Genomic DNA, 21,918 nt, shown 5'->3' on the forward strand with positions numbered 1-21,918 from the left:
TATTGTGTTTTTATTTTTATTTTATTTCTCGTTAATTAGGGCCTCTGTTTACCTTTTTTATGTTAAAAAAGTGGACTTTTGTTTCAGGAAGTATTTTTTGAGAGTTTTCATCGATGTTGGTGTTAGATTGTTTTTATTCTATGTTGATGTGGCCTTTTTCAAGTTATATTGTTTTGATTGTTTTAGAAATGTGGACTTTTCTTTCAGTAGTGGTATTTCAGGGTTTTAATGTTTTGAGATTTCCTGCTTTTTCTTCTAAGTTAATATAATTCTTTAAAGTGGTTGTAAAGGTTGAAGGGTTTTACCTTCATGCATTCAGTGTTTAGATCCTCCCTCATCCCCCCAATATTTACCCAAGCCTGATTGTGATTCAGTTTTGTGCATGAGAGCAGCAGTTCTGCTGGGTCTCTCCCACCTCATTGACTGACAAACAGCAGTGGGAGCCATTGGCTCTGACTGCTGTCAATCACACAAGTGAGGTGGGAGCAGGGGGACGAGCTGCACTCTGTGTGTCTCATAGACACACAGAGGTTGCTCAGGGGGGTGAGCACACATGAGTGCCCTCCAGAGCAAGCAGCTTGCTCTCTGTTCATTCAGAAGAAAGGAGGGACCAGGAGCTCAAGCAGGGGTCCTGAGAAGAGGAGGATTGGGGTTGCTCTCTGCAAAACCATTACACAGAGCAGGTAAGAGTTACATGTTTGATATGTTAAAAAAAAATGTGAACCTTTAGTATTACTTTAAACTTGGGGTGTTCAAAGCACAAAATTCTTTGCAGCACAATGCTGCAATATTTGAAAGAAAACTAAAACAAAATGCAAAAACAGTGTGCGCCTAGACTACCTCAAATGAAATAAATAACATTCACCACATACCCCTTTATCCACAGAAGCTATAATATTTGTAAAAAATTGTCCTGCTACTGGACTGTTTTACACTGCTGTAGCCTCTGCAGAGTCTTCTTTTTTGTATTAAAACCCCTATTTGTCTATAGTAAATTTGGGCTTAGCATTGTTCATTTAACATTTTCTGCTGCTGGTCAATTTTTCACTGCTGTGTTTTGCATCAGCAAAAACAAGGGCAGCCTCAGAAAAATACTGGCAAACTTTAAAGCATTGTGAAGTAAAACAACAAGAAGCGCACCAACCTTGCTCTGAGGAAGAAGGCATGACCTTCGAAGCGCGTCAGCTGTACTGAATGGCTACCCCCATGATGGTATTCGCACTGGCCTTTTGCCTTTGAAGTCACTTGGAGGACTTGCATGCCTGTTTTTATTTGCTGTTTGTGAGTACCATTCTTTTACTAAATAAATTTTGGTTACTGAGGTAATGCGCAAGGTTGGTGCGCTTCTTGTTGTTTTACTTCACAGTTCTGTTTGGGATTCCCCAGCCTTGGTGTGGAGCTGCATGACCTTGTTTATTCCGGTGTTTGCTTTTCCGGAGTTTGATTTCATCTACTCACCACCAGACTGGGTCTCGGAGCGCAGGAGAAATCGCATTTGGTTAAAACGTTAAAGCATCCCACAAGCATTTAATTTAAAGAATTTGTGTATGTTCAATGTTTCCCCCAAAGATAAGTGAAAAAACCTTTCGCTGTTTCCAGTATTTTGTTTTTATTGGGACATGTTCCCCATGACAGGGTCCAGCTTCTTATGCTTTTTTTATATTAAATTGCTTATTACCCCTAAAAGAGGCCATATTGTAACTACAAGACTGCCCCGTAGATGCTTCCACAGACTGCAATGGTGTTAACCCTGTTTGGGTTAGCAGACTTTCAGATAGGATTTGCCAAACCTTTGAAGAATTGACCGCAAACACTTTCTCTGATCTGTATTCAGTCAAAAGAAAACACACATTTAAATATTGTTCAAAGTATGTGTTGTGTCTATAAGTTGCTGCTAGATTTGGGGGGGTTTTTTAGGTCTCTGATGTGTGCTATCATTAAAAATGATTTTTCTTTTGATGGTATACAAACTTTACCTACAGTACTTAGGTTATGAGGTTTACTAAAGGAATAAAAACTGATACCTGAGCATAGTAAGTATCAAAAATTATATTTACTTCAATCATTCAATCATGAGCAAGAAAAACAGATACTGAACACTGTGATATTATGATTCCTGTGCAGTAAGGTCTATGCTGTATGAGCTATTAATAATAACTTAGTAGCATAAGGTTACCCTCTTATTGACAATTGCCTCACTTGCAACATGCTGATTTCAGTGAACTTCTAAAAAGGCATTTTTCATTATGGGTTTAATTTTACCCTAATAACTACTAAATCACAAATCTACACACGTTTTGTTTCTGGTGAGTAAAACATTTATTTAAAACTGACTATTCATCTGGTTTGAGATCAAATCATTCCTTACTAAAAAATATGATGTGACCTAATCAAGACCTGCTGGATATATCTGAACAAGAACATGTTATTCAAAACTGCAATATTAGCTGGTGTACCTTAGAAAATGATTGCTTTTAAAAGAGATATATTATTTTCAGAAATGCAGAGAGAACTGGACCCATGTTAGATCCCTGCTGAGTAAGTGGATGGCTGGTCCATGTCTGCTCTGCTTATGCAGAACAAACACAGACATAGCCTGCTCTCCTCTGTGGGTGGTCAGATGTAAATGGACTGCCTGTCCATTCACACCCAAATGCCATCCAATCTGATCCACTTGACGGGTGGGGAATGGATCCCCATCCATCTGTTTTCAGAGGATAGGATCAGCTGTAGGTGGGTGTAAACAGACACATATCCATTTACATCCACCACTCCATAGAGGAGATTGAAGGCTCCTTGTTTTAAATAGTCTATCCCCAGCAAACAAACATGCCCAAAATGTTTCTGGTGGGTGCACAGGGTTCCAAACATGCCACTTTTACCGCTTGTAGCACAGAGTTGAGGAACTTCAGAGATATGAATGTACCAGAGCTCATCACTATTGTGGAGGAGTACATTTTCCATAACATGGCTTAGGAGTTTATTAAACTAAAGTGACCCCATTTCTCTCAGTTGAAGTGCTGAGAGGTTAGAAGTTATGGTGCTTGAACAAAACTACTCTCCATTAATGCCAGAAAAGGGGACACCAAAGGGACTTGGTTGCTAGTACAGAAAAATCGAATAACTTTGGCATATTAAATTTTAATTTGAAATTATTTCATTATTTTTAGCAGTTGATTAGAGATCAGTAAATTAATGTCCCCAAGCTGAGATTTGATTTAAATTAGCCACATTCACTTGTATTCTGGTAATGCCATATGATTCTAATGATGCCATGTTCAGTTATGCAGAGGGTTGCAAGGAGAAGCTTGAAAATAGGGGAATTGTACTTGACCTTTATAATGCCATACAGAGCACTTACCAGCAGGACAGCAGATGAGACATGATACCAAGGTCTAGTGAGTACAATTTAGTGAGAGAAGTGGGGATTTGGGGTGAAGGTGATTTTTTTCATGAACATGGGTGGGGGAATATATTAAAAGGAGGGACTTATTTTTTTCTTGGAACTCTGTACATTACTTACTCTTGACCTCTACATCCTTTTCATTAAGGATTTCTGACCCCTGCACTCTGTGTGATAATTAATCCTGACCCCTGCAATCTGAGTGTTATTCACTTCTGACCCATTAACTCTGTGGATTACTTACTCCTGACCCCTGCACCCTCTTTGTGACTTACTTCAGACCTATGCACTCTGTGTGTCACTTACCCTTACCCTCTATGCCATGAATGGTGTGTGTTATGCACTCCTCACCACTGCACTATTTTATATACACTCTCTTGAACCAGAGCAGGATGGGCACAGATTATATTTAACCATATCCATTTAAGCCCCTCCCACTGTGCAATTTATCCACATCCACCAATTGTCATGGTGCCCATGCAGCCCACATCATTGCTATTCTCAGAAGTATTTCAAAATCCTAGTAATGCCCCTGAGTCCTCTGCTCTTTTGATCTGCTGGATAGCCATGTTTGGAATAGTGCCATTAAGAGCCACAGGCGCTGTTCTCAATATGACGCTGCATGGCAATCTTCTCTTGGGCCAGCTTTCCTATGCACTGCACAGCCATATTGATCTTTGGTGATTTTTGTGGGCGTGTCTACAAATGGGGAATGGTTTATAGGAGTAGGTGAAAGTAACTGTGGTCAGTAGAGTGTCCACAGATTTAGTTTCAAATATCAGGTAACTTGAGTTTGAAAGAGCTGATACAGTAAATTATAAAGGTACCATAATGTTTACATGTTTAGGGAATGAGAAGATTCACTTAAAGTGTGGTGTATTTCAGCAAATATATTTCTGTTTACCTTATTTTATCATCGGCATATACCTAATTGGATGCATAACATTTGCAGCAAGCCAGGTCAACCGCCATCGGAGCCAGGGAAGACCCAATTTACTCAGAATTATTAATTACAAGCAGAAAAAGAACTATCACAGAAGTTGTTATCTCAGCAAATCCAAGGATGGGTTGTACACTCAAGTGATGATATTGTATCTTTAGAACAACAAAATGTTAATTTTTCAGTTTTCTCAAACAAATAAATACATAATGCTGCGTGTAAATGTCAAAATTAAAAATAGGGTAAGAAACTGGCAAAAAGTCTTTATAAAAGGTTTATAAAAGGCTGTTGTTTTACTTAGAAGTTGAGCATCTTAAGTCAACAAATTGTGTGAATATTCACTTAAGTTATCTAGTCCTGTAAAAGACTAATTGCTGTTCACTAATTTAGTTCTTTTGCACATGGTTGGGTATTCAAAGTACACAGGAATTTGTTTTCAACATGACTGGATAATTAAAGTATATATTCACACAACTTTTTGTTTGAAGACACATTTACTACATCAGCCTGAATGTCTGAATTTAATATTGAGTAAAGGGCCTGATTTATTGAAGCTTATGTTTGTGCACTGGCTCATCAATCTTGCACAAGCAAACAACTCCTATGTTCATAGCATTTATTATGTGCCTGCAATGCATGAGCACTTGGAAGCAGGTTCCATCATGTATACTGCTGAGTTAGCTAACATCAAAGTTTGGAGTGCAATTTTGATTCGACTTTACACTCTCTGGCACTCAAGTAGTATCAAAGTAGCATCAAAGTCACATCAAAGTAGTGCAAGAACCTTTATGTGTCCTAAGTTGCATGTTAGAGTTAGGCGCCATACACACAGGGTGTTTTAATAATGCTGGTAGCATTAGCTGTGTAAAGTCACGTTAAAAATGTGAGTTTTTCAACATTTTTGCATTAGTGCTTCGCTGCTTTTAGCTGTGTTTTTCCGCATTTGCAGTTTTTAGCTTTTTTTTTTTACACAAAAAGTAAATACAGTTTTTGCTTAAAAAAAGCCAAAAAACACCGGTTTGCTGCGTTTTGCCACATTTTACACATTTACCAGCGTTACAGCTTTTTTACAGCTCAGAAACTCCTCTAGAATCTCACTAGTTCTGTTTTTTTTCTCCAGCCAAAAAGCACACTTGCCAAAAAACTCTGATGGATACGTAGGAGAACATGCTGTGGAGTTTACTGTCTGTAGAAAAAAAAAGAGCCAAATACAGCAGATGTAAAAACGTCCAGTGTGCAGGAGGACTTAAGTTTAGGGTTAAGTTAAGGACTTAAGTTAAGGTTAGGGTTAAATATTAGGGTAAAGGTTAAGGGTGAGGGCTATGCGTTTCGGGGACGGATCCCTTTCCTCAGAGCTGATGACCAACCTCTGATGCTGATGTATGATGAATGGAAAGTAAGAGCCTCACTGTTGATGCCTGAGTGGGATGGTGTGGAAGTGCGCTTTATGCCTGTGGGGAAACGATTTCCCCACAGAGGTTGGTCATCAGCTCTGAGGAAAGGGATTCGTCCCCGAAACGCGTCAGCCATTTGACCGCACTGACAGTGAGAACACCTTGCCTGCCGTTGTGGCCCTTGTCATTTTTCTATGCTTTTTAGATACATGCTTCGTCTGTGAGTATGTTTTTATTATTTCACTCCTACAATAAACCTTGGATAATGCACTAGGTGTGTGCGCCACCTGTTTTCTCTCTATCCAGTGGCTGATTTCCCCGTCTGAGGAGGGCTGCACCCCTGGAGCATTTCCTTTGGTTGTCGCTGTCCTGGTACCCTTGGCTTCCCTTTTGGCTGTGCATATCCTGAGGCGCTGGAGAGTACATACGATAACCCTAGCCCTTAACCCTAACCATAATATTTAACACTAATCCCAGCCTCTATCCCTAACCCTTCACTCTAACTCTAACATTTAACCCTAGCTCTTAACCCTAACATTTAACCCTAGCTCTTAACCCTAACATTTAATACTAAGCCTAGCCCTAGCACTAACATTTAGCCCTAACTCTAGTCCTTAACCCTAACATGCAACTTTGGACACATAAAGGCTCCTGCACTAATTTGATGCACCTTTGGTGTGGCTTTGATGCTAGCTGAGTGCCAGAGAGTGTACAAATTGCATCAAAGTTGTGTCAAAGTTGCACTCCATGAATAGAATTGTCATACTTTCCTATTAAAAAAAGCAAAATGTATCAAAAACGCATGCTCAAAAATGAAAAACTCACTGCACTCACTGGCATGTGCCAGACAAATGCATCAACCACAAACCGCATAAATGTGAACCTAGCCTAAGTGCTCACAAATGTCATTAAAGGCAGCTGTACCAATCCAATAAAAGTAAACAAGCCACACTACTCTCTCTCTGCTGGAGTCATCATGATGGTTATGCACAGATACACCTTTTGTGGCCAAGACCAGTACTAACATATGATTTCATGTGGGGCTGCCTCTGCAAAGGTTTCTTTAGATACATACCCATATATACTCGGTCTTTTTCCCTCTTTTTTCAACTGGCTGCTTTGCTTGACATGTGCATTTCATTGCTTAAAATCACTTTTCTTTCCTTATTGCACTCTATTGAAGCATAAAAGTAGAACTATTTGGATGTTCAATGCGCAAAGCAAATTAATATCATGCTGTATGCATTGAATACCAGTGTACACTTTGCTACCTAGGTTTAAGTATAGAGTCCACTAGGTAGGAGCTCAGTGTTCTGCCCAAATGAAAGTTCAGACAGAACACTGACTGTTTGTCTGAAAATATAGGACATTTGGTGTGGATGAAAATAACAGTTTCCAGGTTTCTAAGGAAGCAGCAGGTACCCTTACAAACCTCTGACATCATCCTTCCCATTCACTTACATGGCAAGGAATCCCCAACCACATAAGCAAATAAAGGGGGAATGGAGCAGACTACATAATTGCCTAAATTAGGCCATATTGCTAAATTTGGGCAAGAGTATAAGGATTGGTTGTGTGCAGCGGGTCATCAGGTTTTTTTTTTTTTTTTGGTCAGTAGGTGGGGGCCATCACGATTGATTTACAAAGAGAGACTTTTGGAGCTTTTATTTTTTGAAAATAAATAACTTGCCACATATTTAAATGTTTTTATTTTTAGGTGACATCTTGTTTTATGGTAATATACCCCACACTTGTTCACGTAGGGGAAAACTGTTATCTGTGACCCTCCTATTATTAAAGGGCAGTTTCAGAATCTGATAAATAACTCAACCATGAACCCCCACAACCACTAGACAGGGTTGTGGTGGTGAAGCCCTCATCCTCATCAAGACAAGGAATGAGAATACAGATTTCCTGGGGGATCTCATGCATTTTTTGTTTGTGTGAGGTACTAGCTTAAAATCCATACTAGACTCAGCGGGTCTGGTGTGCATTTTGAGGGAGAACCTATGCAATTTTTTGTTATTCTTGATGTATGACGTGCTACAAAAAAAAATTATATTTACAAAGAAACAAATGACACAGTTTAAATTGCTGGCAAATAAAATTTCATTCTAGATTCTATAAAAAAAAGATCCCCTTAGGGGTCTTCTGTGACTTTTGAGGGACCTTTTGAGTCAATGTGCTTTTTTTCTTTTTTTTTTTAAGAAGTCAGGAAGGTGATTTAATATGCTGGCAATTTAACCATTTGATGCCCGGCCAATGGCCGTTTGGGGCCGCAAAAATGCACTAGATTTCCGGGGTGGATGCCATTTGGCGTCCTCCCGCACATGCGCAGTTATCGTGCTTGCAGAGCTGCGCAGCGGCGCCATCTGTCACCGGCCGTGTACCTCAGACCCCCGTTGCCGGTACCATGTGACCTGCTGTGTCCAATCACAGCAGGTCACATGACAGTTGTATACAATGGATGGCTTCATTCATGCCATCCATTGTATACTAGTGTGTCTAGCTGTGAATGGTCACAGTGATCACATGCACATGTCATGTGATTAGCTGTGGCCAAATCACAGCTAAGCACAAAAAAAAAAAAAAACTCTGAATGAATCGATGTCATTCAGGTAAATGCTTGCTTATATAAGCAAAGTAATTATTTGCTATAAGCATATTGTGTAAAAAAAAAAAAAAAATACTAATCACTTCCGCAAAGTAGTACAATGTTACTATGGTAACATTGTACTACTTTGGTCATAGTGAAATATGAAAAAAAAATCTTAAATAAAAAAAAGGAATAAAAAATTAAAAATAAAAAAAAATTAAAAAAATTTTTTTTCATACACCAGTCAGTGTCCCTGATCACCGCCATGCCAGTTATATGATGACGCTGTACTGCACTGGTGACAGTATGTTAAAAAAAAATAGTGAAAATAATTTTTTTTAATTTTTTCATTTTCCGAAAAATTAAGAAAAAAAAAATACAACTTCCAAAAACTCGCCATTCCTCTTATGAAGTACGTTGGACTGTCTACTTTACAAAAAGGGGTCATTTGGGGGATATCTGTACTGTTATGACATTTGTGGACCTCAAGAAATTAGATTGGCTGTCAGTACTTCAGGATTGATCAATTTTCAGATCTATACCATAGTTTGTAGGAAAGTTATAGAGTTCACAAACTAAAAAATACATCCTAATTTGGGTTATTTTCACCAAAAACATGTAGCAGAATACATCTTGGCCTAAATTTATGAAGAACAATTATTTATTTGTAAACTTTTATAACAGAAACAAAGAAAAACGTGTTTTTTCTTCAAAATTTTTGGTATTTTTTTGTTAATTTAGCAAAAAATAAAAACCCCAGCGGTGATTAAATACCACCAAAAGAAAGCTCTAGTTGAGTGAAGAAAATGATAAAATTTTAGTTTGGGTACAGTGTTGTATGACCGCGCAATTGTCATTCAAAGTGTGAGAGCGCTGAAACCTGAAAAATGGCCTGGGCAGGAAGGTGTAAAATTGCCCGGTATTGAATTGGTTAAAACTCATTTCATTGTAAATGCCAGTGATTTAAAAAAATCACTGTTCATGCAAGAATGGAACTAAAAAAACATGTTCGTATTGGTATATTCCCCCAGTGCTATATTTTATACTTCCTACTAGCACAGAAAGTTGGCATTTTTGATTTGACAGATTTATCTCCCATGGATTTCAGTGGGGCTTGGGTTTGACAACCAACTTCAGTTTGTTGAAGTTGATATCAGGCTTGACATTGATTTTTCAGTTCACTGAACTCTGTTCGAATCACTCCTAGGGCAGTTTGGCTCAGCACAACTACCCACATGCATACTCGAACATGATTATGTTAGTCTAAGATGCAAGTATTGTATAGCAGTTTATTTCTGCTCTTAATTTACTATAGTAAATCTGGATCATACTGTAGCAAACACGGCCTATTGCTGATTTTAAGTCACCCTGTCAACACAAGTTATAACCTTATGTTTGTTATGCAAATATAGAATCTTGTATGTTAGCCTTTAGAAGGATACAATAGTTTAAGCTAGGTATACACATATTGAAAATCAGTCAGTTTAGCAGAACTGCTGAACAGCATTCAATCAGCACTTGGAGACAATGGCTACAAAAACAAACAAGCAAATAACAAACCTCAGTTTATATACCCTGCTTAACAGTTTCTATATATACTATTGAGAGAGTGCTTAGTTTTAAAGCAGTTGTTCAAACCATTGAAGGTTGATTAACTATAATACTAGATACTGTTTACTTAACAAGATAGATTACTTAGCTTAGTGAAAAAAAGTTGAGGCCATACATATTATTCAAGGAAAGTAAGAACAAAAAAATTATTTTTCCTTGCACATGCTTGGATGATTGAAGTGAACCAGGCCTCACCTTGTTCACTAATCTAAGGGAAATTTACTGTTCAGTGGGAACATACATTCTGAAAAATTAACATTGAAATTTGAGTAAACAGCCTTTATTCCTTAAATAAACCCCAGATATATATATTTTTATAGGATCAGTAAAGCACTGTGTAACACTGTAAAGCTGGGACCATAGCTGTAATAAATAAGAATGAGCCTGAAGTTTGGGTCAATGGAGATGAGGCCACCATGACAATGCTGCAACACCACTACTCTCATGACAAAGAACAGCTTCCCCACACTGCTGGAATGTAAACACAAAGCCAGCTAACTCTGTTACATCATTGACCAAATATAATCATGACCATAATTGGTTAATGGTGTCATCTACAGTAGAATCTCTGCCAGCTTTTTTACAATGACAGACCACCTATATCTGCCAGAGGTTTGAGCAGGCAGATGATCTGGTCATGTATGGTCAGTTTGTTTACCGAGTGCTAAATTACAAACAGCCTGTCTTCAGGTCAAACTTATGTTCGAACCACAAAAGACTAGGTTGCACAGCTTACTCTAAATTGTGCTGTGCTTAAGCTCAGTGGAAGGTACTCCCAAAACTCATATGACTTGTGTGCAGGGGCGGACTGACCATTCAAGCACTCGGGCACTGCCCGAGGGCCCGGGGTCAGTAGGGGGCCCCTGGTACCTTTTTTATTGGCTTTTTTGGGTGTGCTTTGAGTGTGGGCAAGGACAAAGGGGCCCCATGATCCCCTATTGCCCGGGGGCCCCATGAGTTTTCAGCCCGCTCCTGCTTGTGTGAGAAACTAGAACCCACACATGAAATAAGCACTAAACCAAACTGACAATACGCTGAGGCCATCAGAGTCTGGACCACAGACTGAAAGTGATGTCTTTAGGAAACTGATGAAGGGGTGTGCCCCAAAACATGTAGTCTATAGGTCCCGGTAAACTGGCTGGATTGGCGGGGATACATTCAGTGCATGCCTATGCCAGAGGAGTTTGTAAGAATGCTGCCACCAGTACTTTGACAATACTTCCGGTTTCCCAAAGATGTCACTTCTGGTCTGTGGCCAAGTCACCTCCGAGACCGTGGCGACTGCTGGATATACTCACTTTTCTTCACTCACCTGGGGGTCACCTGGAATATCAATTTGTCCATCACATCGAGGCCAGTGAGTCATCCATCTCGGGCCAGTGCCATCCATCCACTTGTGCCATCCATTGTGTCTGTCATCTGGGCATCTATACTGTCTGCAGCTACCTACACTCTGCTAAACTGGAACCTTTTTTATTGAAGCCATTGCTTTTATGCATTCAAAAAACTGTGACTGTTTTATGTTCTCCTTTTAATTCTGGACTCTGATGAACTCTTCTTATTGTCAATTTGGTTAAGCGCTCCTTTCATAGCGTGGTTTATACAAACTCATGTTCAACCTGAGCCCCATATCTGCTTGTCACTAGCTGGAGATGTATTAAGTATCTTCTTTTGTGAGCAGTTATTTTATTTATTTTTATTTTTTAGTGACTAAAATAGTACAGAAGTAATTGAATTAGCATAGTGGCCTGGTAACCATTTTCAAAAAGGAGAGGTTAGCTATGGAAGCCTTCAATTTTCTCTCTGAACAGGTTTCTTTAACATTTCATTTCTGGGTCTTTTTATCTCTAAAAGACCTCTGATATTCCGAATGCAAGCTGAGAGACAAATACTTTACTTACCAACATCAGACATTTCAGGGACACTGGCAGAATAAATGTGCTCTAGAAAAGTTGGCTCATTATCATTAATGTCATGTATCTTTATGACAAAGTCTGACTCCGGTTCCACAGGTTTCCCTGTCCTTCTATTTATTGCTTGGGCACGCAAGGTGTAAAAGGCTTTTTCTTCTCTGTCAATGCGTCGTGTGGCATGAATGTCACCTGTTCTCTCATCAATGACAAAAAGAGTTCCTGCTCCATCTCCTGCGAGAATATATTTCAAGCTCCCATCTCCTTTGTCTTGATCTGAATGGAGCTGTAGGAAAAAAAATAGCACATGGTTATATGTAATATGTGCGCTTGCAGTCTATGTATTATACATTCTTTGTCTAGAGCAAATTAAATTGTTTCTTTATGAACTGCTTTTTGTGAACATGTTACATTTTTTTATTATGATGTTGTCCTATTACAATAAAGCCTGAGAAGTATTGACATGTACTTTGGGATATATGTAAGCTGTTTTTGCTGACCTACTTTTGAAATGCTAGTTGCCTGTCTCTCTGCGTTCAAAACTTTTTACTGACTTGAAACAAGCATGTCTGTACTAAAGTCAGAAATCCTTATCTGCATATGTTCCCGGTCAGTGAAGCATAATATATTAGGGTAACTGGATCAGCATGGCAGTTAGTATTAGTATTTTTTTTAAATATAGTATTAGTATTTTTTTAAATATCAGCAACCTATTTTTTACATGTTCTCTCAGTACAGATTTCTTTTAAGCAAATGGAATAAAACCTTAGCTACAGTTATTTAAAAATAATCCAAGGCAGCATTTCTCAGTTTACATAGATACAGTATAATGTATCTGCAGAACAAAACTCTACATAGGTATCTGGGACAACTCTGATGGTTTGCGTCCTATTTTTGAGTTACTTCCAAAGTCTTTCTTTCAGATTTTCAAGTGAACAGAATCAGTTTATTTTTATCTACTTTACAGACAGTAATGACTGTACAGGTTGTCTAATACAGGACAATTTGCTGACTTATCTTGCCTTGTTGTTGTTGAGGAACCTGTATGTGAAATTTGAAAAATTGATGCAGTACTGGGCCTATATTGATTATGTAGACTCAATCTTTAACACTATGGTTGGGTTAAGAGATGCTCTCCTTTTGCAAGTGCTACCAGGGTGGTTATAGAAAGAAAATCAACATGTAAATTGTAAAAGGTATTAATTTGCTAGAGATACTGTACCTTGCTAAAAACAGCTTCAGAAAAGGCTGACAGCTGGAAACTTTCAGGCAATATTGTGAGTAAAGAAATAATAGAGCTATAGAAATACCCCCTTCCTGCTCTAACACTTTGAATGATAATTACTCAATCATGCAACATTTTATCCAAATAAAAATGTTGTCCTTTTTCACACACATAGAGCATTCTTTTGGTGGTATTTAATCAGCACTGGGTTTTTTATTTTTTGCTCTATAAGTGAAAAAGAGACCGAAAATGAAAAAAAAAATAATTTTCTTTGTTTCTGTTATAAAATTTTGCAAATATAATTTTTCTTCATACATTTTGGGCAAAATTTATACTGCTACATTGCTTTAGTAAAAATAACTAAAATCTGTGTATATTATTTGGTCTGTGTGAACGTTTTAGAGTCTACAAGCTATGGTACTGACAACCTCATTTCTTGAGATACTAACAAGCTAGGACAGTGCAAATACCCCCAAATTACCCCTTTTTGGAAAGTAGGCATTCCAAAGCACAGTAATTTTTTTGAAGCTGTAATTTTTTTCCCACAATTATTTAGAAAATGAAGAAAGCAAATAAAATTTGTTTTTTTCACATAATTGTCATATTAACAGGTTATTTCTCTAGCACAACATATGAATACTTGCAGCTTCACCCCAAACCACATTCTGTTACTCCTCCTGAGTATGGGGATACCACATGTGTGAGACTTTTTCACAGTCTAGCTACATAGAGAGGTCCAATATACAAGGAGCACCATCAGGTAGTCTAGGGGTATAAATTACACATTTAATTTCCTGACTACCCAACTAATTCCCTAAAAAATGAAACCGTAATTTTTTACACAAAGTTGTCCATTGATAAGATATTTATAACACATAGCATGTACATACCAATAATTACACCACGTAATACGTTCTGCTATTCCTCCTGAGTATGAGGATACCACATGTGTAAGATTTTTCAAAATCCTGGCCACATACAGAGGTCCAACATACAAGTAGCACCTACAAGCGTTCTAGAGGCAGAAATTACACATCTAATTTCTTGACTGCCTATCACATTTTTGAAGGCCCTGGAGCAAGACGACAATGGAATTACCCACAAAATGACCCATTTTGAAAAATGTATATTATATGATGCATAATGAGTCTTTTGAACATGTCATTTTTTTCTACAAGTTTTCAGAAAATGTGGAAAGCAAATGAAAAAAATTTTTTGTTTACACAAAGCTGTCCCTTTATAAGATATTTCTAACACACAGCATGTACATACCAAGAATTATGCCCCCAAAAACACATATGTAAGACTTCCACAGCCTGGCCACATCCAGAGGCCCAACATCCAAGTAGAAGCTGCATAGCATGTACATCCCAAGAATTATACCCCAAAATACATTCTGCTGAGCAAAGGGTAAACAAAAGATTAACTGTGGTTTTAGTATTATAGTTGTCCAGAGAGGAGAGCATTGGTTCAGGCATCAGGCAGGGACGTGGTCAGCGACAATTAAAGGAATTGCCCAGGCAGCAGGCAGGAATACTGTTCATAGTCAGTACAGGCAGCAGGCAGAGATATTGCCAGCACAGCCAAAGCATTGGTTCAGGAAGCAGACAGAGACACAGTCAGCAACAGCCAAAGGAATTGTCCAGGCAGCAGGCAGAGACATGGTCAGCACAGCCAAAGTATTTGGTCCTCACAGTAGCCATAAGTAGTCCATAAGCAGGCAGTACAGGTAGCATGCAGTGGTGTGGTTAGTTCAGGTGGCAGGCAGAAGCATGGTTGATTAACAGGCCAGGGTCAGATGGCAGCAGGCAGAAAAATCAGGCTTAGGGACTTGGTCAGGTAAGACCTGGACACAGGGGTAGATGTTTCTTCCCACCCAAATCTCTTCAAAGCCTCCAGTCTGCAGGCCCTAATATGAGAATTACAAAACCTGGAGAAAGCCAAAAACTTTGTTTTCTCCACTCAGGAAAAACTATTCTGGAGCCCTTCACGTACATGAGACCCCTGTGTTGTCTTGAATCCCACTAATACAGTGGTAGGGCGAAATATCAGTTCAGGAGGTAGGCAAAAAGCATGGTCGATTAACAGATCAAAGTCAATTCACGTGGAAAGCAGAATTGCGGTTGATAGTTCAAGCTTCAGGCATCATCAATAAATAGTCCAGGGTCAGTTCAGGAAGCAAGCAGAGGCATTGTTGATGAACAGTCTAGGTCATATAATAGCAAATAGTGGACAGTGGAAAAATATAATCACTTCACATATACTTCACTAATAACATAGTTATGTGTGCTAGATCTGGAAGCACTCTCCATTACAGAGGCCTTGCTGGAAGGGACATCAGGGACAGTATCATTGGGTGTCATGGCAAATTCTGTTACTGGAACATACACAACATTTTTTGGGATATGTTTGCAGCCTATATAGAGAAAGGCTGTAAAAATGTCCTCTTGGCATGTGACGTAGGTTAGGGATCTTTGCTTCTACTTAGAAAATATGACATATGAATTGTACAGGGCTAACTAATACAAGTGGATGGTGACCTTTTTATACCAATAGATTGATTTTCTGGTGGCTAAGTAGGGCAGTAACATCTGGTAATTCATATCCACTTCCCCTATGAACTGGTTATTATAGTTGTGTATACATTTTGATTTCCGGTTGGGAACTTGTCTTGTTTGAAGTTCCACCAAGTTGTCATCATGAACTGAGGAAAGGACATACGTAGACATCTCTTTTATCTCTCCACTTTAGAGCTAATATCTCTTCAGTCCGCAAACTGGCTGTTTCCCCTCATTTTACTTTTGTTGTGACCAGTCTTTGCAGAAAGCCCTTGTGGTTGGCCCATGCTGTCCCTCAGACCACAGTTTTATTTAGATAGAGATGGTGGAATAGTGGGAGACTTGTGTAGAAATTATCTACATACAGATGGTAACCCATCTCGAGCAGCGGTCCTATAAGTTTCCAAACAATTTTGCTACTTGTCCCCATATAGGTAGGGCATCCAGGGGGGATCTTGCTGGCTGTTCTTTCCCTCATAAATTTTGAAGTTGAGGTATAACCCATGGCCCTGTCATTTGCTTTGTAGAATCTTACCCCATATTTGGCCCATTTACTAGGGATGCACTGTTCAAAGCCAAGTCTTCTGGTGAAGTGGGCTAGGGATTCATCCACACAAATATTTTTGTTGGGAGTAAATATTTCCTTGAAGGTACAGCAAAAAAAGTTGATTAATGGATGAATTTTGAACTGTATGTCATAATCAGGATTATTTCGAGGAGGGCACCAAGTATTATTAGTGAAATGTAAAAACCTTATTATCATCTCGTAGCGTGTTCTGGGCATACAAGATGAATAGACTGGCATATGATGTATAGGTTGAGTAGATCAGTAAGCATGAACTTCATTTTTTTTGTCAATCACATGTTCAAAGTAAGCCCGAGAAAATTTTTAAATTCCTCCACAGTGAGGGGTTTCCATAAACATGGACAGGCATATGACAAATTAGGATTGCTGGTAATATATTGGCTGGCATACAGGTTACACTGCTCCACAATGTAATTTAAGAGATCATCAGTAAAAAATAAATGAAAAAAAATAAATAGGGGTAATATTTTCTGATTGTATCTGAGGGCCTGGCTGTGCTGTAAAAGGGCATGCACCTTTTTTTGTGGAAAATGCAGGCACGGCATTTCATTTAAATGAATGTGTGAACCAGGGCAAAAGTTACACAACACACTAAAGGTTCACACTAAGCAACTAAAGACCCCCTGCATATGTTTGCATCAAATCTAATCCAACAATAAAAAAGTAGCCACATTAATGTTTAAACAGTACAAGAAAGGTTCACGTTAGCAGAACAATATCTAGAAAAAATGCTCTCAGCAGTGCCTGATCTAATTAATAAGGTAGATTCATAAATGTGAAGCTACATTGTTTCATGAAGCCACTTCTGATATGACACTCATAAAAATAGTAAATACTATCTCTTTCACTAGCAACTATAGCAAAGATCACTGTGATGAGGAAGAATTACCATCTCAATCTCTACAGCAACCAGTACTTCTGAGACGTTCAAATTTATGTGTACACACTAAAATGTTCCTCTCATTGACCCCTACATCACTACCAGTTCTTGTAGCTAGGTAGGGATCGTTGGGAGGAACCAGTGGGGACAGAGAGGGAAATAGGAGATTGACATTTCTAGAAGTGTGTTTGCTTACCAAATTGTAATGCAGGAAGAATATTCCCAAACACACTCACTGTAGGCTCCTTACTATCCCATATACAAACACATACAGAAAGTATAAATAAGAATGGTAGAGCTAGGGTAAGAAGTTGCTTCATCATAGCTTTATTATTGCCATCAATCAGCTTCAAAATTGCTTGGAAACCTGAATCATGTTGGTTATTCAACAAGCAGAGAGAGTGTAGTTTATTCAGGAAGCAGACCCACCTGCCCTGTATGTGAGAAGCTTCATAACATCTAGCGGCAGGTAATTGCAGAAAACATATTATTAAAAACTTGGGCTGAGACTTGGCATTGTGACCTTCATCTCAGGTTCTTGATTCATGCGCTGCCCTCTTGACCGATCCTGCATGTATTGTATCCCACCATATATGAGTATCTTTGTGGCCCGTACAAAATTATATGAATTATTCTATCCATAACTACCCACTCCCCTTTCCTCCCTACCCATTCCCCCTATCCCCCCCTCCCCCTTTTTTTTTTTATTCACCTCCCCCCCCCACTACCTCACATTACATTCCCAACTCTTTCGCTAGCTATTCTCTTTTCTGACTTTTCTTTATCTTAAGCCTCCCAAATCCCAACAAATATGGCATTTTATCTCTTATACAAATGTGCCTGATTTCACATGGCTCAACCGCTCCCGAAATGGACACACAAATTTTGTCATATAAGTCATCATGTGCTTGCAATACCCAACACGTCACAATTGGCCGACATAAGGGCTCACCAATACATATGACAGTAATCCTTATACCCATTTTGATTTATTTACTATACTCCTTGTATCTACTGGTTTGCCATATACATTTGCATTAAGGATCTATTTCGACCAGCTGTGTACTTTTGTTTAAACCCATGACCCGTCTGCATAACGGGATGCTACATGATGTGTCTATGTTCGGACTGTGATCCGTATTTGCATGTATACTGCTATACTTTACTTTGTAATAAAAATATTTTGGAAAAAAAAAAACTGCATGGATTTTATGACCTAAGAGATGACAATTTTGCTTGCTGTACAGCATTATCAATTTACTGTCCACTAATTCAACTGTCAACTAGACGTTAGTCTGCCTAAAAATTATTTCTATCTTTCTTTCTTTCTGATTGCCAGACACTTATGCATTGTTGAGGCTTGTTGTAGAAAAATGTTTTTTTTCTTTTTTGAGTTTTAGCCTTTTAAAGCAGATACAAGAAATTATTCCTAATCTTCTTCTGCCTATCACTTCCAATTTCCTTACTCTAACATTCAGCAAATAAAAGACCCTAAATCTTATCTTGCATAAAACCTGTCATGTTTGTATTTGACAGCAGCCAGATTGCCCTGAGCCACCAAAGCAGGGCAGAGCAGATAATAAATTTGTAACAGGTAAAACTACCAATTAATTTTCAATAAGAAATGTTACTGTCGGTGACCAAAAGGCATGAAATGATTACATTTAACACTGGTAGCAGCTTTTCCAGATAGTGATGACCAAAAGAAAAGAAACCAATATATATATATATATATATATATATATATATATATATATATACACACATTTTTTTATTCTCTTAAATGTAGAGCTAAGGTGATAATTTAAGAGAAAACAAATGGTAACAATACCCCGTAGCAACACTTTTGTAGGAAATTTTTTAAAATATTGATGATTAGGGATATATTCAGTGCATCTCTTCTAAGCATGTGTAGGGTTTTGGGTACAGTATTTTTGCATTTCTTCAGCAAAGTATATTACCCATTGTGGGGTGTGCTGTTGAATACCAGGTGATGCCTTAGACTCTGTGCCTTGTGTCTTGAGCAAACTGGCCACTAGCTCCAAAATTTCAGGACAAAAACCACAGGCTTAAATGTAGAGACAATGAAAACAGTACCACATACTGTATTAGGACAGTGGGCACAAAGAGTTAGGGCTAATTCACACTATATGCAGTGACAGACATTTTACTGCATTGTAAAACATCTGTCACCACAAGGACATACTGCAATGCATCAGATGGCTGTGCTGCATTGTGCTGTGAAAAAATGCAGACATACTGCATTTTATCAAAGCACAAAGTGCTGAATTGCTCATCAAAGTACAGCAATGCAGCACATCACACTGCTGTTCATTGCCTTGAATGAAGTGTACATTTAATAAACTTCAAATAAAGTTTGTAGAAAACAAAAAAGGGAGCCTTGTGATGCACTGAATTGTGCATCACACTGCCCCCTACCACAATTGGCAATGGAGAGCTGTCGCAGCAGTAAAAATGCTGTAACAATTCTCTGTTTGTGTGAATTCACCCCTAGAGTTAGAGACATTGGAGTTTTAGCTCTTTTTGAATTTCAGTGGGTCACTTAATTTTTTTTTACAAAAAATGGTGGGGGGAGGAGGACAGATGCCAGGAAGCAAAAATGCTGAAAATTCTGGCACTAGTATTAAAAGTGAGAACAACAGCGAAAAGTGGTCTTTTTATAGTTAAATGTATATAAAATAAAGGTATTGATTTTTCAGTAACATCTGCAGTAGGTGTCTGGTAGTCCTCTGTGATTTAGATATGGTTCATTCTCTCAAACGTCAGCTTCTCAGTTACAAACCCCAACAGCTGTGCTAAAGGCACCCTCTGACATGGCACGTGAAGCAGGGCAGGTGAGTAACTGAAGAACATATTAGGCAACCTTCAGCTAGTGGTACATCCTCAACATCCAATAGTCCATTTTTAAAATAATAGCTTTGCCCCCACTGCCCATGTATGATTGACTAGGGCAGGGATGGCCTTATGGGTTTAAGAGTAACCAAAAAAACTGAAATAATAAAAGAGTATACATTTAAATGTTGTTTAATACTAGAAACAGCTCTTTTGAATAATAAAGGGAATTTAGGGGTATCTTTAACTGGTTAGAGACTCCCAACACAAACAACATACTTAAAATGTCCTAATTTATTGCAAAATGTAAAAAAAAACATATAGATATGTGGAGATCATAAAACTATGTTGTCAAACAGATCTACTGATTTCAAGCCACACATGTTTTGGATTTTGTGGATTTCAAGTGGGGTTCAGTTAAACCCTGGAAATCAAACATGAGTAGATTTACTCATACCTACACTACATAGACTGAAATAAGAATGATCAGTATTTAAATGTATAGTTACAATATACTGAATGCAAGGAAGGACAATTGTGGTGTGACACTGCATAACTCCTATAGTGTTCTTCCTGAGCTAGAAGCAGATACAAAGGTTTCAAACAGTAACTGTCTTATCTGAGGTTTTATTTCAGGCAAGTGTTGTGGATAAAGCTCCTAAGAAGAGAAGTCATCTTCTTGTTGATGATTCAGTTGTAAGAGGTGTTCCTTTAGGAAAGCATGTGGAAGTGTCAAAAGAAGTTAGATGTTTACCTGGTGCTACTGTTAGGAGAGATAAAATGCATATTTTAATAATTGTCAAAAAAGCTAGTGAAGAGTGCAATGTTGATGTTGTTGTGCACTTTGGCACAAATGATTTGTCCCAGAATGATGTATATTCTGTGCAGAAGAATTTTCAGTTTTTTGGATAGCATCTTCAACAGTTAAGGTGTACTGTTACATTTTCAGAGGACTTGCCTGTGCATAATGGACAAGAGAAAGTACTTTGTATAGCAGAGTTCAATGTTTGGTTAAAGGATTGGTGCAAAGCTGAATATTTTGATTATGTTAGTCATGATGCTATCAGGTGGTCTGACATTGAGCTGTACAAAAGAGATGGTCTGTATCCCTCACACAAGGGCGCTGAGCTTCTTAGTTTGGAATTTAGGTTTTTGAACATGCATTTAAACTGAGAAATTGGGGCAGAGATTTAATTGTTGAAGAGCAGCCTGTCCCCAACAGGTTGAAACAAATGTGAGGGTTTGTGTTGCTAAGGACTGGGCTGATGGGGTGGTCACTTCAGTTAAAATTTTCTGGTGGTAAAAATAAAGCAGTAGATAGCAGTGTTTGTCATGTGCACTAATGCTCATAGTTTAGGCAACAAGCACTGTGAGCTGACAGCTCTTATGTCTAGGGACCACTTGGACCTTGTTACAATTACAGAGACATGGTTCAAGGATTCAAATGACTGGGAAACAACTATACCAGGGTATACACTATACAGGAAAGACAGAACAGGGAAAAGGGGAGGTGGAGTTGCCATATATGTCAAAAATAGCATAAGGCTAACATTAATTCAAAAAGCAAATGAGGTACTAAAAACCCTTTGGGTATGCCTTCCAACCAGAGAGGGATCTTCCCTTAGAATTGGTGTAATATACAGACCCCCACAACAGACTGAAGATTATGATTACTTGTTGTCTGACAAGATAAATCAAATGACAATGAAGAGGGAGGTTTTGATTATGGGTGTCTTCAACATGCCTGACATTAACTGGAATTCTCAAACTGCTATTACAAGCAGGAGCAGGGATGTAATGGAAGCACTGAATGGGTTTTCTCTAAAACAGTTAGTAAAAAAGTCAAACACAAGGCGATCATATTTTAGACCTAGTACTGACAAATGGGGATCGACTGTCTAATGTTGAGGTAGGAGAAAATTTGAGTTCTAGTGATCACCAATATCTATGGTTTGATATTAA

General features: G+C 38.4%; 1 protein-coding gene across 1 annotated transcript in view; it reads right to left on the reverse strand.

The window, feature by feature from the left end:
• Window positions 1–21,918, reverse strand: part of LOC149463730 (cadherin-10-like) — a 590,257-nt gene that overhangs the window by 168,695 nt on the left and 399,644 nt on the right. Inside the window, exon 3 of the mRNA XM_089674841.1 lies at window positions 11,846–12,140. Within this exon, the coding sequence (XP_089530967.1) occupies window positions 11,846–12,140 (295 nt within the window). The remainder of the gene's footprint in view (window positions 1–11,845; window positions 12,141–21,918) is intronic.

This window comes from Staurois parvus, unplaced genomic scaffold (genome assembly GCF_062004578.1).
Source record: "Staurois parvus isolate SC_StPar_1 unplaced genomic scaffold, SC_StPar_1.0 ptg000153l, whole genome shotgun sequence".
Taxonomy (NCBI): Eukaryota; Metazoa; Chordata; class Amphibia; order Anura; family Ranidae; genus Staurois; species Staurois parvus.